General features: G+C 38.6%; 1 protein-coding gene across 2 annotated transcripts in view; it reads right to left on the bottom strand.

Annotated features, from left to right (window-relative positions):
• UNC5D (unc-5 netrin receptor D) overlaps positions 1–16,972 on the bottom strand; it is a 417,169-nt gene that overhangs the window by 70,972 nt on the left and 329,225 nt on the right. The window contains exon 17 of one of the 2 annotated variants that reach the window (XM_088139129.1): positions 4,366–9,745. The exons of the other annotated variant lie outside the window; for it this stretch is intronic. Within the exon in view, the coding sequence (XP_087995255.1) occupies positions 9,667–9,745 (79 nt within the window). The 3' untranslated portion in view covers positions 4,366–9,666. Of the gene's footprint in view, positions 1–4,365; positions 9,746–16,972 lie in introns of those variants that run through there. 2 annotated transcript variants of the gene reach the window in all.

Here is a 16,972-nt window from a genome sequence, read left to right as displayed (position 1 = left end):
AACCTTGTGGAACTCCCACAGAATAAACACCATGGAATCAAGCAGAAATCTTCCAATACTACTGTAACATCCAGAGATGGTCATCCAGGTCATGTGTGAATGAAACTGCTTCAAGGCTGTTCCTCCATGCCTAATTTGGCCAGCCTTTCTAGAAGAATACTATGGTTAAAGGTACTGAAAATTGCTGAGAAATACAGACAAATTAATTAAGGTTGCAGTCACTCTATTGTTCTCCTTGCAGAGATCATCCAAGTGGGTAACCAAGACAATTTCAATGCCAAAACCAGACTTCATCTCAATCAAAATGGATTTGGAAAACCCATTCCATCCAGTAGTGTCTAAATCTGAATAATTGTTTGTCTGAATCACAAATATGAGCATCTTGCCCAAGAAGGATATTGTTGTTGCTGTTGTTGTTATAATCTGTTCTGGAGTGGTTTCTCTACGGTGTCCAATAATGAAATTGGAACCATTCCTTGTCACAGGGAGAAATGTATAAACTCTTAAACCATGAGGGATCAAATAGCTAAATTCAACCAAGCACTTTATTCGCATTTCATTTTTACCCTCTAAGTGTCTAGTTAACATATTCCTGCACCAAGGGATCTATATGATCTCTGAACCAGTTCCAAAAAGGTCCTGAATTACTTGGAAAAACTCCATTGGGTGACACAGTGGATGCAATGGAGGATGAGAAAAAAAAATGTGTGTGGGTCTCCATCACAACTACTAAACAGGCTTAATAATCAGTTCTTACTAGAGTTAGATTAGATCAATGATGGGTTGTCCACCTGTTGTCTCCTGACTTGCTTTATCACCTTCAGCTGAAATTTGGAACAAACTATGCTACTTTGGGAGAGAATGGTTAGGAGTGATTGTGACAATGTCCTGCATTCCAAAAGGCAGACAATCAGGTGCGCCATCTTGAACATTTCCCAGATTTGGAATACATTTGGAATCCATCAGAATCTACCAACTACTCAGGGCAGACCACTCTAATATGTCCACCACTTTATAGAGGAGAATAGTTGCTACAAGCCTAAATCTCAAACAGCATAATCATGCCAAAGGAATATACATTTTTATGTTGTTAATTGTTAATTGGTTTGTTATTCTATTGTCCAGTTTTAGTTAATTTTTGATGTCTATTGATGTACTGTAGTATATTCACAGAAACAATCAAATATCTAAATAACAGCCAATATCCCAAGACAGGAAGTCAGGCTGAGTTTGGGGCTATTGTACATTGTAAGGAAGGGTCATTAAATGGCTATTCCAAATATCAAGGCTGTAACAATTGCTTTATGGTTAGAGCAGTGGCTTCTACTCATTACATGCAATTACCAGAAAGAAAATAAACATGAGATTGCATCATTTCAGGCCTGTTGAAATATTAATAATCTCCAGACTCAAGAGCTGTGTTTGTTATTCCTATGTGTAGCTGACATCTGGCAATGGAGCTGATATGAGTGTGTAGTGGAGAGAAGCTTCTGAAAGCTTGCCAAGAAGATGTGACAATTTGTTTCTCTGACATGGAACTGAACATACCAGAAATGTCAAGAAAGAGATTAACAGCTGGAGAGGAATGAAAGAAAAATATTGCCTGAGCTTAACCTCTGGGCTTTCTGACACCATATGGTATGATTATATGGTTTGTTTTCATCTCCTTCCTTTTGCAGTAGAAACTAAGAACTGGTCTCCTTTTTCAGCACCAACGTCAGTAGACAAGGCACCAAAAAGAGATAGACAATTTACTGTGCAGAGGAAAGAGGAAGGAAGTTTCTTCTAATGCATCTTGAGAGACCTTATTTTTATTCTGGTAAACTCCTTATGGCTAATGAATTTTGAGGAAAAAATCTTCATTGATACTCATACCTATTTTTCCTGAACAGTTTTCATTGTATGCACACTTTCTGCAATCTTTTCCATAGTATGATGCATATCCACATTTTCCTCTAATATACATTTTAACATGTTTTGCCTAACATTCATTTTTGTGAATGACTTTGCAAAATTCATAAATGCACAAATTTCAGCATACATGTATACTGTATGTATCCCAGACTGCTTTCTATAATTGGCAGATAGGAATTCAGTATATTCAATGACAAATTTTAATGGACTACATTTTTTATCCCTCCTAAGTTCAACAAAACCTGGAACCAAGTCATGACTGGTCATGATCTGAAAGTATCATTCAGGAATGAGGTGGTTGGTCTGGTTTTATATTTCACAGAGTCTTGATGTTCAGATGTTCATTTGTTCATCGCTCCTCTGACTGGTATTACATCTTAGTAACTGTAATGTCTCAGAGACACTAGGCTGTTTTTGGATGGATGGGCATTTCAGAACTTAAATGCTAAGATTACTGAGAAGTTTCCATCAATGCCAAAGGGGCTTTGCCTCTAGGACATACGATCTCTATTATGGGCATGTTTATATGTGTGTGAATGTGCATAGGTTGGAAGAGGAATGGGATAAATATGAACATGAGCAAACTTTTCCAAAACCATTAAAGGATTTAATTATAACATTATTCCAGAATTAAAGGAAATGCACATCTGGTAAGCCCAGAACCATGTTTCCTGGGTGCTCTGCGGCACTCATTTCCATTCTATGAATGATTGTCTGTCATTTCATAAGGCTGAAAAGGCAGATTAATGTATGGGGGGTTTTTTTGGTTAAAAGGCATTCAAGCTGGCTAACAAGAATTAAAATACAGCTAACATTTTAAAGCACACTAAAGAAGACCATATATAAAATCAGTTAAAAGGTCAAGAGCCAATTGACAAAATAAAGCAACATCTGTGATTGATATTGGATTGGTGGAGGTTGCCTTCTTACAGCAATATTTCTGGTGTCTATTTAATTACTAAGTTTCTGTTACAGTTCTTTTTTGCTGGTGCTCAAGGCATTGGGTCAGATCCATAACTATAGTAAATGAAGGAGAGTTCCCCCCAAGGAGAGCCACCTTAAGATGTGGTTGGATGGCACCCAGAGTCAATATCAACTTGTTTCCCAGCTCAAAATGAGAAATCACACTGCTGATTCTCAGCTCTCTGACTACTAACTTTTGGAGAGGGCTTCATAAGGAGAGGGAGAGGGAGAAGGAGAAGGAGAAGGAGAGGGAGGAGGAAGAGAGGGAGGAGGAGGGCGGAGGGGAGGGGAGAGGAAGGGAGAGGAGGGGGTAGAAGAGGGAGCTGAATGAAGTCTTGTGGCCAAAGGTAATCATCTTCTACAATAACTGGATATAAGTTCTGTTCTGTGCAAACTATATGACAAATTGCACTCAATAGAATGTATGATCTCTCATCATATGCCATTCCCCATATATTTCTTATTCACGTGTTTTGCTCCTTTTCATACAGTAAACACAATAACACCTATACACTAAAAGGGTGGAGTGGGGAAGGGGAAAGCAGGGAAAAGTTTAAAGAAATTATATGATATTGTCTTTCTCTTTTTCAGTTAACCCTCCTGGGGATCACATTAAAAAGATTTTAAAATAGAGCTTTATAAAAACTTGGAAAAATAGGAGACTTAGAACATATATAACAGTAACAACAACACAGCTTGCTAATTTTGTAGAACAGCTGCTTTCAGAGACAAAGCAGTGTGTTGGATAACCTTTTTAAATATTGGTCTTGAAAAGAGTTGATGATAAAATCAGTACTCTTGAAACTTCCTTTTGTTCAAGCCAGGAGTTGCCTGAACATTTTCAACTGCTTTCTAAAGTCAGAATATTGATTTATCCAGCTCCCTTTGATTAGCTGTGGTTGTCCAGAACTTGCAGTAGAATAAGCCCGGGTAGATCAGCCATGATCTGCTTTAATGAGGTGCTTCGCTTCTGGGAAGTCAGTTGTTCTACCTCAATAAAGCTTCAAAGTGGGTCAGTTCACAACGTTGGCTGCTTCAGTTCAATAACTGGAGTGTTTGTGCATGCCAGGAAGTTCCTATTATTGATTCATCATGGCTGTTCCATGTTGATTATTAGAAGGGTAATGGCCTTCTTTTGAAAGACCTCATTTCAATGGGTGCTATGACTGAAGGTCCAATGAAGCAAACCTCTCTTCTGAAGTTCTGTACAGAAGAGAGGCCTTCCTTATCACCTTCTCTAGGAAACATGCTGCTAGAGATACTAGCAATTGAACTTCTGTTCTTTTTCAAGAATTTGCTCTACCATTGGCCATCGCTCCATCCAAGCAAAATGTAGTTGAAGAACTAGAAAGTGACCTTTCCTCAATTCTGCAGCTTATTCGTTTCACCTTATTTTCATATGTTATTGTTCCCACCTCTTGGACGCTAAATTAAGGAAACAATGCAGGAAGGAGTTCAACTTTTCAGAATTTATTTTCCACTTCATACTCAAGATGTAGGGGCTAGCCTGAGGCACTGATTCTAAACAAGTAGCAAATGCCAGAAAAATTAGTGCAGGGCTAAGTTTTTCCTTTTCAAAACAAAGCACATAGTTGAAATTCAGTGTGCATTTCCTTGAGGTTTTTGATGCCATATAACCTTTGAGTGACATTTACTCTGTATATGTGTCTCAGGGAACTTATTCCACTCCAGAACAATTAGAAGGAGGTACAAATATGAAATTGTGGCAGGAAATGCCTAAAAACAGTGTGGAGAATTTCCTTCCTCAGTTTAGGGAAGGATAATATCTTTAAGGGCCAAACAATATCTTAGATGAAAAACATTAACAAAATTATATTATGTTTAAGCTACCAGAAGAGTTGCATGAGTTTCAAATATGAGTTTCATGCAAAAAAGAGACACTTTTGTAGTTTATTTCACTGACTGTACTTATAACTCTGTTTAGGGTTTATACACATTTGCTCTACATTTGCCCCCAAATGAAGCAAGAGATTGCTATCATGCAGAAGTGAAAAAAGATGAATCCATTGTCCCACCTTCTTTATTACTTGTATTTCTTACAAGAAATAGAGAATTTTCTCACATACACAAGGTTGCCCATGTGATTTTGAATTATTCTATTTCTTCTCACTGTAGACTGAAATGGTAGTATTGAGAAGTAAATTTGCTACCAGCCCTGGGACTGTAAAGGAGTTCACCCCATTGTACATTTCATAAACTGACACTGGGTATTTAACAGAGGACATATAATCTGGTTAAGGAGCCTACATGCAGAACAAGATATGGAAAACAGAGCTCTGTTCTCCCATAATCTAGCACTGGAAAAAACATGTTTAAAATTTGCACAACTCTCCCCCCCCTCATATATACATATACATACATACATACTTACATACATACATACATATTAAGGGAAGCTGGATTGAAAGAAATTGAGCATGGTTTTAAAACTGGAGGAAGAAACATCAATAACCTGGACTATGATGATGACACTACTCTAATAGCCAAAAATGCAAAGGATCTGCAAGCTCTACTAATAAAAGTTAAGGAGCACAGCGAAAAAAATGGGACTAAAAGTAAATATAAACTAATGAGAACAGGTAGAACAACTAGCCTGAGAACTGACAATGAAGACATTGAGGTGGTGGATAGCTTCTGCCTTTTAGGATCAACCATCAACTTGAAAGGAACAAGCAGTCAAGAAATATGCCACAGACTAGCACTGGGTAGAAGGGAGGCCTTGGAAAAGATACTGTGTTGTGTCTATCCCAACAAATATAAGAATTGTGCAAGCCCTAGTATTCCCTGTGACACTCCATGGAAGTGAAAGTTGGACTTTAAAGAAACAGGATAGGAAGAACTTTGGCGTTGGAGAAGACTGCTGAGAATATCGTGGACAGCCAAGAAAACAAATCAATGGATCATCAAACAAATCATCCCAGAGTTCTCATTTGAGGGACAAATGACCAAGCTGAAATTATCCTACTTTGGACACATTATGTGAAGACCCAGCTCTCTGGAAAAGGCTCTAATGCTTGGGAAGGTGGAAGGGAACAGAAAAGAAGACAACCAGCAGCAAGGTGGATGGACTCAGTTACAGTGGCAATGAGTGCACTGTTGGGAACTTGAAAGAACAGGTTAGGGATAGATTGTCTTGGAGAAACTCTGTCTATATGGTCACTAGGAGTGGAAAACAGCTTGATGGCACATAATCAATAAATCATCTTAGACAACATACAAGATTCTTCAGGTGACTTCCTTCCAAGGTTTGGTACTGTTCTTGCCTGCAGTCAGCATACTCCTGAATCACCAACAGCATCATCCTCTCAGATCCTACCTGCAGCCCGTATTTCCATGAGAATATAGTCAACTTCCATGAAAATTCAGGAAGGTTGTTAGTATGAGGGAATGGGTTTATTCCTGCTGAATTTTAATTTCCCTTGAAGTAACAGGGTATTGGATGAAAGATGCTCAGAATTAAGTTTCAGTAAATTCAGTGGATTTCATCCTAAATTTTAAATTGTTAGTGCACCTATGAATAAATGTGGTATCCCACCAGTTCACTGGAATATCGTAAATTCTGTAATTTCATGAAGAATCTTAATTGTTGTTGCCTCCAGTTTTGATACATACATGTTCTGAGAAACAAAGAGAACTAAAATGTGTATAATTCTTAGTTTCTCAATCTTACTAAACTTCCTAATTTTTAAAAGCTTCATATAAAGTAGATACCTCAAGGTACAACTGTCTAAAAGCAGATGTTTCTTGGCATTGCATTTTAATGAGAACATTGGCCAGGTTTTTATTATTATTACATTGTTAGATCTCATCTGTAAAATAGTTTAATTTAATTAGCAATAATAATGCAAATAAATTTCTTTTTTTAATAAAGAACTTTCTTATCTAACCATACTACAAAATGGATAAGCTGAATAATTGCCTATCGTATGTGACAATATGCAGCAAATTGTACGGAACACAACTGCTTCGGCATCTGACTCTCTTGTAGCACTAAATTGTTTAGCTCTATTAGAATAAATTGAAAAGAGGATTGCAAGGTACTTAAATTACATATTGCCTGCTTTAAAAAACAAACAAACCTGAGATATAGTAGATAGGAAGGTGCATATTGATACAAATCCACCCTGATTGATGTATAGTTTAGTGCAAGAACACACCGTTTGTTATTCCCCCAATGAATAGCTTTTTTTTTAATGTAAGTTTCCATGATGTAGCTAGTCAGTTCTCTGAAGAACTTCTTTTTAAAAAAATGTAGATGTTCCTGATGCTCTTCTTTGTTGTATGAATTTTTGCCATATGTTCTTGATGTAAAGTCTTGATATACGTTCTTTTTAAAATTTTAACAACCCCCTTCGGTGCACCTCAAATGAACAACTATAGTATTTGTGTGGATTTTGGGATCAGCAAAACCAAAACCAAACCACAGTGAATTATATATGACGTTGCTTTTGCACCATTACAAATAAATAACTAGACCAGAACATGAGTGACCTAGTTCAATTCAGACAGTTACTTTCTGTCAATCCAGTTTACATCACAAGGCTGTTTTGCTGAGGATAGACTGGAGATGCTCCCTCTCCATGTAAACCATGATCTCCTGCAGAAAGTTAGGATATAAATCTAAATTATTAGTTTTGTTGCTTTAAGAGCCAACGCTACAAGAAAGTAAAATATTTTCATTTATTTGAAAGCAACAAAAGGAACATTCATGGTAGAACACAAATGGGTGTTAACATTCTACAATTAGTTATAGCATTGGAATAATACCACCTTAATGAAATCCCAGAACAATAAAAACTTGTCACTTTCTTCTAGTTGTAGGAGTAATGGGGTGGAAAAAGAGGCTACTTAACTCTCTCTTCTGGAAATTTGTCCATTTGGTTCCTTTCCACTAGCTACGTTTCACTCACAGAGAAAAAGAGAAGTTGAGGAACATGTATATATGTATGTATGTATGCATGCATAAATGTGTGATTGTTCAGCTCCCACGTCTGAGCCCAGCCCTTGCCTTTGCATGTAGATTTATCACATCTTTGTTATAAATACTTGCTTGAGCAAAATGGGAGGGGAAAGCCATTTATTTCTGTTCTCTACCTATTGAGAGTCAAGGGAACCATCTGTAGATGAAGCATGCAAAATAATAATAAGTACACTAATTATGGTAAATGAAATAGAGCACACTGACATTGTTAAAACTAATGACCCCAGACATTGCCACTTAACATGCCTTTTGAAGTTCAGTCAATTGAATTCATTGTGATATCACAGAAGTGCTGAGCCTACGCCTGCAACTTAACCAAAAGTTTAAATGACAAGGCAGCACCAAGCAGAAGGGTTTCCCTTTAATTGTTAACTTGCTATAATTGCAACAGTTAATTTCCACTGACCTCTTCTCAAAAACCACTTTTGCCTTCCGGAGTGGCCTTTGAAAGCATTTCTGTGTAGGCAGGGGCCTTTTCTGGAGTTGGAGTCTGCATTTTAATTTTAAAAATGGGCTTCCGAAAGGTATAGATGGCAGCGGCAGTAACATTGGAGGAGAACAGATTGAAGTTATCACCACTTTTTGATTGATTGATTGATTGATTATGTGCCATCAAGTCATTTTCAACTTCTAGCAATCGCATAGATTTTCTCCATGGCAATGTGTCCCTAACCTGGACTCTCAAGGGTGCACTCACCTCCACTGTAACTGAGTCCATCCACCTTGCTGCTGGCCATCCTCTTCTCTTTCCTTCCACCTTTCCCAGCATTGGAGCCTTTTCCAGCTGTTTTAGTATCTTTTCCAAGGCCTTCATGGCTGCTCTACCAAGTGCTAATCTGTGGTGTATTTCTTGAGTGCTTGTTCCTTTCAGGCTGATGGTTGATCCTCAAAGACAAGCTCTCTACCACTTCGATAACTTCACTGTCGGTCCTAAGGCTGGTTGTTCTACCTATTGCCATTAGCTTGGTCTTCTTTATATTTAATTTTAGTCCTATTTTTTCACCGTGCTAATCAACACTATCACCCCTTTTTAATTTTTTCCCCTCTGATTGGGTGAGTAAACTAACACAGATCTATAAAGTATAGCAGAGGTTAAGCATATCAGTTTCACCTCTAAAAATACATGTCCTTGTTGAGCTTAGTTCTGGTGATTCCTTGGATCAGTCCACAACTTTGTCAAGACAATTGTTAAGAAATGCTTTGCCACTTCTTTCTTCCAGATTTTTTTTCCAGTTTCCCAGTTCAGCCCATACTCTCAGGATTTCCTGATGTTTTCTTATCCAAATATTAAATCCAACTCTGCATAGATTTTTTTTTTAATTGGCCAGGTAGCTAGGGGCTTCCTTTTGCTTTGCATCTTAGCTTGTTTAAGAAAATGGTATAAAAACAGAACATTGTATCACTGAATGGGCAAAATGGTCTTCTTGGGAGCTGGGAGTGGGGGATATATAGCTCCAAGCGTGTAGGTTAACTTCTTTTTTCTTTTCTTTTCTTTTCTTTTCTTTTCTTTTCTTTTCTTTTCTTTTCTTTTCTTTTCTTTTCTTTTCTTTTCTTTTCTTTTCTTAGTTGTTGGCAATATTGTCCTTTCTTTTCCACCCCACCCATCTTCTTTGCTTTCATATTTCTTTCTCACATTCCAGAATCCAGCTATAAGCCTCAATACCAATGGGAAGTGAAAGGCTGAGATTTATCTTGCTCACCCAATTTATTCCTTGTTTTCCTTTCAAATGAGATAATCTTAAATAATATAGGTCCTATAGCAATATATTCATATTCTCTGGGTGAAATCAGGGCATCATAACAATCAAGACTTCCACAAACAGCAATTTCCTTGTCATGGTATGAGAGCTGGAACTGGCAAGCACTCTGCAAATGAAATGTTATGCATGAGTAAACAGGAGATACAATGTATGCCTGCTTGTTTATTCACCTGAAAATAAATGTTCTGATCCAGGGTAAAAAGGTACAACTTGTTATTTTTCGGGGGGGGGGGGGGAGAAAGAAGAAAGTAAAAGCAAAACGACCCAACTGGTTTTCATTCAACAGACTTCCATGTGTCAAATGCAAGGAGACCCATAGAATAGTTGTGTTAATTCCCCACAGTTCCAGGGACTCGGGTCTTTCATTGATGCATTGATACCCAGCATTCAATCTGGTGAAAGCAGATTGATTTTTATCCCTAAACTTTAGCAGGAATATTGTGAGGCAGAGCCTTGGAGTATTAGCAATTCTACATATCTGTAATTAATCGTTAAAGGTTTTTCTCTATGTCGCTTGAGCAATATCATTAGAAATGTAGAAAAGTTCAAATGATGTGATCTATCTCTATCTATTAGCTTTGTTATTCCAGTCAAAAGTATTTCATTAGGTCAGCCATGAAATTCTAAAAAAATATATTACCCACCTCCCATTAACAATTTTGAATGCAACAATGTCATTCAGTCCAGTTTCTAAAATTGAGGACGTTTATAACATTGATATGGCCACCCAACTCAACAAGTGACTCTGGGTGGTATACAAAAGTTAGCTACAACTACAAAAACAATATAATACTTTAAAAACCAGTTAAAATCATAAAAGAGTAACCAGACTAAAATGTACTGCAACACAACAATTGGGACTCCACTCATCTGAACAAAAAACCCTGGGAAAGAGATGGCCATAAATGAGTCTCCAAAGCTTTAGCTTCACTCTTCTGGCCCTTACTTTACCTACCCTGCCCCAGTGGTGAAAGACACAAGCAAAAAACACCTACACAGGAAACAATAGATAGCCATTATACTGTGAAGAAAGCAAACCTGTATAAAGCAATATTACTATGCCTGTGTGAATCAGGTCTGATCCACTTTGAAGTGTTGATTCAGTTTAGAAAATCAGTCTGATCCTGTCTGAATCGTTAGACCAACTCAGATAGCCGATTTGCATCATCAAATCCAGGTAATTTGACTGAGATCATCAATCTGATTTTTCAAAAAGGAGGTTTTTGCCTGTGCGCAGAAGTCCATCCACATGGATTTGGAAGCCTTTGGTTCAAAATCACACACTAAACGGGTGTGACATTTTGATCTGGAAAGTCAGTTCACTTAACTAGCCTTTGAATCAAATATCCACATCCAGTAGTCGCTGATCACTAAATCCTTGTGGAGGACTTCTCAAAGTAAATTCAGAGGATTTAAGAATGCTCCCTTTGTTGGTCTCACTCTTGAACATTCTCTTTGGGATTACTAATTCTTGCTGAGGTGTTAAAACTATAACAGGATTACACTAGAACACTCCTCTGCCCCTTATCTATGCATAGTTTAGCAGAAAACATTTTATGGAGAAAGCATTACACCATCCTGCATCTCTGAAAAACAAGGCTACATCTCTGAAAAACTACAGTATTGGAATGATTCTGCAAATCTAGCAGATTTATTATCTGATTTTTCAATTAGAGACACCTAGAGCACCACTGGATAAAAATGAAGAGTGAATCCAATCAAACATGGGTAAGAGCTTTTATTAAGAGTTACACCATTGTGATATAAGCAGCAAAATGTAATTATTTATCTGCTAAAATTGCCAGTGGCCCTGTTTAAGGTGACCCAGACCCTCTTAGGAGGGCTGGATCAGAGGATCATCTAAAGGACACTATGAGGATTATTAGACGCATCTGTCAGATAAATTTTAAGCTGGACTCTGGCTGTGCGGGTCCTTCTGAATTTACTAAGGTAATCTGGCTTGGTTATCTGGGAGGGGTTTGAGCCTGTTCCAAGACAGGATCCCCAGGGCTGTGAGTGGAATCACCTGTGTATTCAATCTAGGTCCCTTCTGGTTGGTTAAGGAGATAGCATGTAGTTGGGTCCAAGCAATGGTAAATTCATCCTCGGGTGAGAGAGTAGTTCTACCTGCACTTAAGGAGGCAATGGTTCATCCCTTTCTCAAGAAGGAGGGTATGGTGTTTGATTATATCTGAGCCATCTCCAACCTTCTCTTTCTAAGGAAGATTGTTGAGAAGGGGGCAAGCTGCCGCTTCAGAAGGCTCTAGAAGAAGATCATTATCTGGATTGTTTCACTTGGCTTTCAACCTTTAGCATAGTGAGATCCCATTTTCTGGTGACCTATGATGGGACTAGTATGGGGATTGGGTATCCATTCTGACCCTGTTTGATCTCTTGGCAGCTTTCAAAACCATTGATCATAAAATCTTTCTGGACTAGCATAGGAGGTTCCTCCAGCACCAGTTTTAGTTAATGCTGGTAGGGTGAGAGATATTCAGCTATAGGTTCTTGCTTTGTGGGGTGCTTCAGGATTCATTGTTCTCCCTGTTCCTATTTAATATCTACATAAAGCCACTGGATAAGTCATCTGTTTTCATGGAGTCAGGCATTGTCAGAAGCCTCACAATCAATTCACTATCTTGCTAGTTTGCTTGCTTCATTTCTGCCATTACAAGAGGAAGTGGGGAGGGGGGAAAAGCTAGAAGGTGAACTGTTAGGCACAGATGGACTGTTATCTGTTTCTCAGGAATGCCCAAGGTCATACCAGCATGAGACCAGGAGAGACCCAGTGGCATGCGCAAGAAGGACTACGGGATAGAAGGAAGGAGGTGAAAGAGAAAGGGGTAAAATTGAGTTGGGTGTGCGCAGGCTTTTAGTTTCAGCAATGCTTTACAACTGTGCACTAGTCTTCAATAAATGAATTCTTCTTTGAACCTACATCAGTTTCAATGGGAGTTGCTTTTGTTGGAAACTGAGCCTTGCAGATTCTTACAGGTATCATCAGTATGCTAAATGTACCTGGTTATATATCTCAACCCTTGGCCAATCAAGTGATGCTATTAAGGTTCTGTCTCAGTATATAGAGGCTGCGGGGATCTGATGAACGGGCTTAGGCTCAATCCTGGAAAGGATGAATGGCTGCGGATTTGATGCCACCTTGATCTGGAGATCTTTGATAATTGATTCTGGATCAAATCACATTGCTCCAGAAAGTTTGGGAGTCCTTCTAGACTCATGGCTCCTGATCAAACAGTAGATGGCAGTTGTGACTAGGAGAACCTTATACGCCAGTTGTGCCCATTCCTGGATGGGGAGGCCCTATTCATGATTACTCTTGACTTGGTCACCTCATGTCTGAACTATTGCAATGTGCTATACATGGGTTTGCCCTTGAAGACCACTCAAAAGCTACAGCTATCCAGAATGCAATGGTGTGAGTCATTATGGGCACATCTCACCTATGTATCACCTATGTATCACCACTACTATGCGAGTTGCACATTCAAGATCCTGGTTTTCATCTCAAAAATCCTTCCTGGTACAGGGTCTGGCTATTTGTGGGACCATCTCTCTCTCATTACTTTTTCCTGTCCAAGATCTGACAAGGTTGGCATGCTCTAGGTCCCATCACTCAAACAACAACATCTTGTGAGACCCAGGAAACATGCCTTCTCTCACACTATGCCTCCCCTTTGGAACAGCATTCTCTCTTACATCTAGATGACCCAACCCGGCCTGTCTTTCAAAAGATCTTGAAGACAGGTTTTCCTCCAGGCACTGAATCAGGAGTTTATGGGAACCCCTTTTAGTTGTTTGAATGTATGAACTGTCCTTGGCATGATACATTAATTTTTGTTTGTCTGTTTGTTAAATAAATAAATAATCCAAGAAATTTACCAGAATAGATCAGGGAAGAGGGGAGGGAAGAGGGGAGATGACCTTTGTCTTAGAAGCTCTACAATTGGTGAGATCCTTCTCCTCCTTAATTGGCATGCTTATAGCAGTACTTACTTTATGAAGAGCACAGCTCCTTTTTCCATGCTTCCCAGAATGGCTATGTGACTATCCTCATAGTCTGCAACTGTGATAAGCATACCAGGCTTTTTTTTAACATAAAAAGATATTAGAGACCTCCTAAGTGCCTTGTAAAGCTTCTGAAATGAGTACTGCCTCTACCATAATTTTTCCTAGGGAAGAACAAATGCTGGGCAAACTTCATTCTGGCTTGCATCTCTCCCAGCTGGGTTCTGCTGGAAGTGAAATATACAAATTTCCACCCATCAGGAATCTGGACAGAATCTGTTTTAATCAATAGCCATGAGCTTTTACTGTCAATGTGCTACTGACCACATATGTGACTCTGGGGAGCAATGTTTCTTCACATATCCCAACCTCTACATGCAAAACTTTTCCACCTGATGGAAAACAGTGATCAGGCTAGGATTTCAACTATGCAAAATACTAACATACTTTGTACATGAAGTGAGTCCCATCCCACAGTCAACAAGAATGTAACCAGGCTTATTCTATGCATGCATGGTTTCTTCACACTTATTTTTCACATATGAGGAAGTCATCTAAACTACTAGGTCTTTATGCTGTTATATGAAACCATTACTACCTCATTTCCAACAGGTGATCCATTTAGATGACACAGAGAGGAAAAGACTTCCATTCAAGTATTAATTAATCTTATAATTAAGTTTTTTTTTTCATCTGGGGACCTCTCAGTGTGCTTTTCTTTTTTTTCTTTTATTAAGACATAGCAAGAAGGCACCTGAATGGGCAAAACATGGTATGTGTGGAAAAGGAGAGGATTGAAAGTTGTCATTATTTACTTGATTTTAGTTAAATTTGCCAAGTAGGTTAGAGAGGATTGAAGTGGAGAGTTATTTGATTTAGCTTCTTGTTCTGCACAGTCATTTTAGTTTCTTGCTCTTTGCAGACTTTTGCAATAAAATTGGACACATCTCCATTGGTCCCCCATTAATCTGATAATTATACACTAACTCTTATAGAACCTGGTCATGTTGTCATAAGAGGCCTTTGAGCTGAACTTTGTCTTGTCAGGCTGAGTTTATTGTTCATAAATATTTTAGCGTGAATCTAAGATGGCTTATGAATGATTGATTTCTTATACTTCGCTGACCTTTCTTATAAGAGTTTTCATTAAAACAGGAGAAAAGCTGTTCCCTTATACCCACTTCCTTTTTTTTTTTAGCCATCAGTAGTTAATATTCGATGCTGCCTGAAAGCTGGAGGCATCTGGAAGATTTAAAAAAAATGACTTGGCCATTAATTTAAGAAATGATACATTAAGTTAAAAAATTAAAAGTGAGCTATAGTTTAAATAGTTTAAATATGCTAATGTTCATCCTCTGGATCTCTAGGATATGAAGACTAACCGGACTATGCACCACACAGAGCAGTAATACACACACACAGAGTCTTACCTCTATGTGTGATATGTGTCTTCCTCAATCTCAGGTTGTCTTACAGAGGCCTGGGAGTTTGAGGGTTCTGCACAGTATCTGAGCTGTTCCTAGCACTGCACAGAAAGTTCTGATGTCATTCCTGGGATCTGTTGGAGCCATTCCCAACTCTCAGCTTAGGAGTCACAGCCCCGAGTGCTCCTACCACCACTGGGACCACTTTGGCCTTGACTTTCCACATCCTGTCTAGTTCCTCTTTCAGCCCCTGGTCCTACTCCAGCTTCTTGTACTCCTTCTTCCTGATGTTGCTGTCACTTGGCACTGCTACATCTATCACCACCACTGTATGTATGTATGTATGTATGTATGTATGTATGTATGTATGTGTATATATATATATATATATATATATATATATATACACATACATACATGTGTATGTATGTGTATATATATATATATATATATATATATATATATATATATATATTCCATCAATTCCAATGTGGAAAGTCAAGGCCAAAGTGGTCCCAGTAGTGGTAGGAACACTCAGGGCTGTGACTCCTAAGCTGGGAGAGTGGCTCCAACAAATCCCAGGAACGGAAGACAGAAGTCATCTAATCAACATCTGCTTTGACCAGGGTGCTAGATGAAAAATTCCTCTTTCTTGCAATGATCAACATGGCACAGGAGTAAGCAAAAACTTTCAAGCTGGTTTGTGCACTTCTTCAAGCACTATACTATTTATGCTAATAACCTGCCTCAGACCTGAAGAGTATAAATTCAATCCTGGATGGGCTACCACTTCAATATTGCACTAAGCCATACTGTGATTGGTTTGGTTGGGACTTAGCTCATTGTATGAAGTAGGCGCTTTGATTTGCTCCACTAGAAACCATGGTTTACATTTTGTGTAAACTCAAGCATTGGTTGTTAACACATTTAGGGAACCCAGCCAATTATAATTTATTCAACAATCTATGGCTGAAAGAAACCATGGGTGAATGCAGTGCGGCCTGTAACAAAAGTTTCTAGTGTGTATCCATGTGCCCTTTCCCTCTCTTCATCTTATGTGGCCAATTTACTAGCTGATGCCAAAATGGGAAAACTCATCTCAAGATCTTTGTCATCTTCAATGCTAACAGTAGACTTTCATCGTTAGCAGCCCTGGGGGAATATAAAAAGCTTGGCATTGATTTAGTTGGGCATTTTAGGTGTATGATTTCAGAAACTGTCTTGGCAACTGACAAGCCTGACAGAAGCTGCCAAATTGGCTGGCTACTGGCATTCTCTCTCTCTTTTTCAGACTGACTGAGCCTGGTACAAACTTTAATCTGCAAGAAGGAAAAAGGCTTTTTCATACCAGCTCAGTTGTCTATCAGAATCCTTTTCATTTCAAGACTGGGGAGGGGAAACCATTCAGGTCAGTTTTTTCCCCCACCTTTCTGCCCAGAGGGCACTTAACACACGTACAATAGAAAATAACACATAAAACACCGAGATACTGATAAAATGGTTGCAGAATTTAGGAGAGGGCAATTTTTTTTAGCTAAAACCTTATTTTTTAAAATGTTGTTATTGTTGTTGTTTTGCTGTCAGGAGGGAGGGTAAGGGAGTATGACAGTGATGCTGATGTTTTTGGCCTTTTTGTTGTTGTTGTCCTCAGAAGGATTTGGAGAGAGAATGACACACACACACACACACATATTAATAGGTGCATTAACCTTCCCAGATAAGAACGGCTACAATGCAACTTTGGAAGGCATTAAGGTCCACCAAAATGGGGCTCAGAGCAACATGTAAGCCGCAGGTTTTAATTCAAACTTTGTTTCTGTAATTACAGCCCTCAGTAGTAGAACTAGAGGAGCCCAGCCCAAGCAAGAATTAGGTAATATATTCTG

The sequence above is a fragment of the Python bivittatus genome, unplaced genomic scaffold (genome assembly GCF_059951505.1).
Source record: "Python bivittatus isolate LINGU-HERP-01145 unplaced genomic scaffold, Pbiv_v1 ctg000320_np1212, whole genome shotgun sequence".
In the NCBI taxonomy this organism is placed as follows: domain Eukaryota; kingdom Metazoa; phylum Chordata; class Lepidosauria; order Squamata; family Pythonidae; genus Python; species Python bivittatus.
Note: the sequence above shows the minus strand (reverse complement) of the source record. Positions and strands in the feature narration are given on the sequence as shown.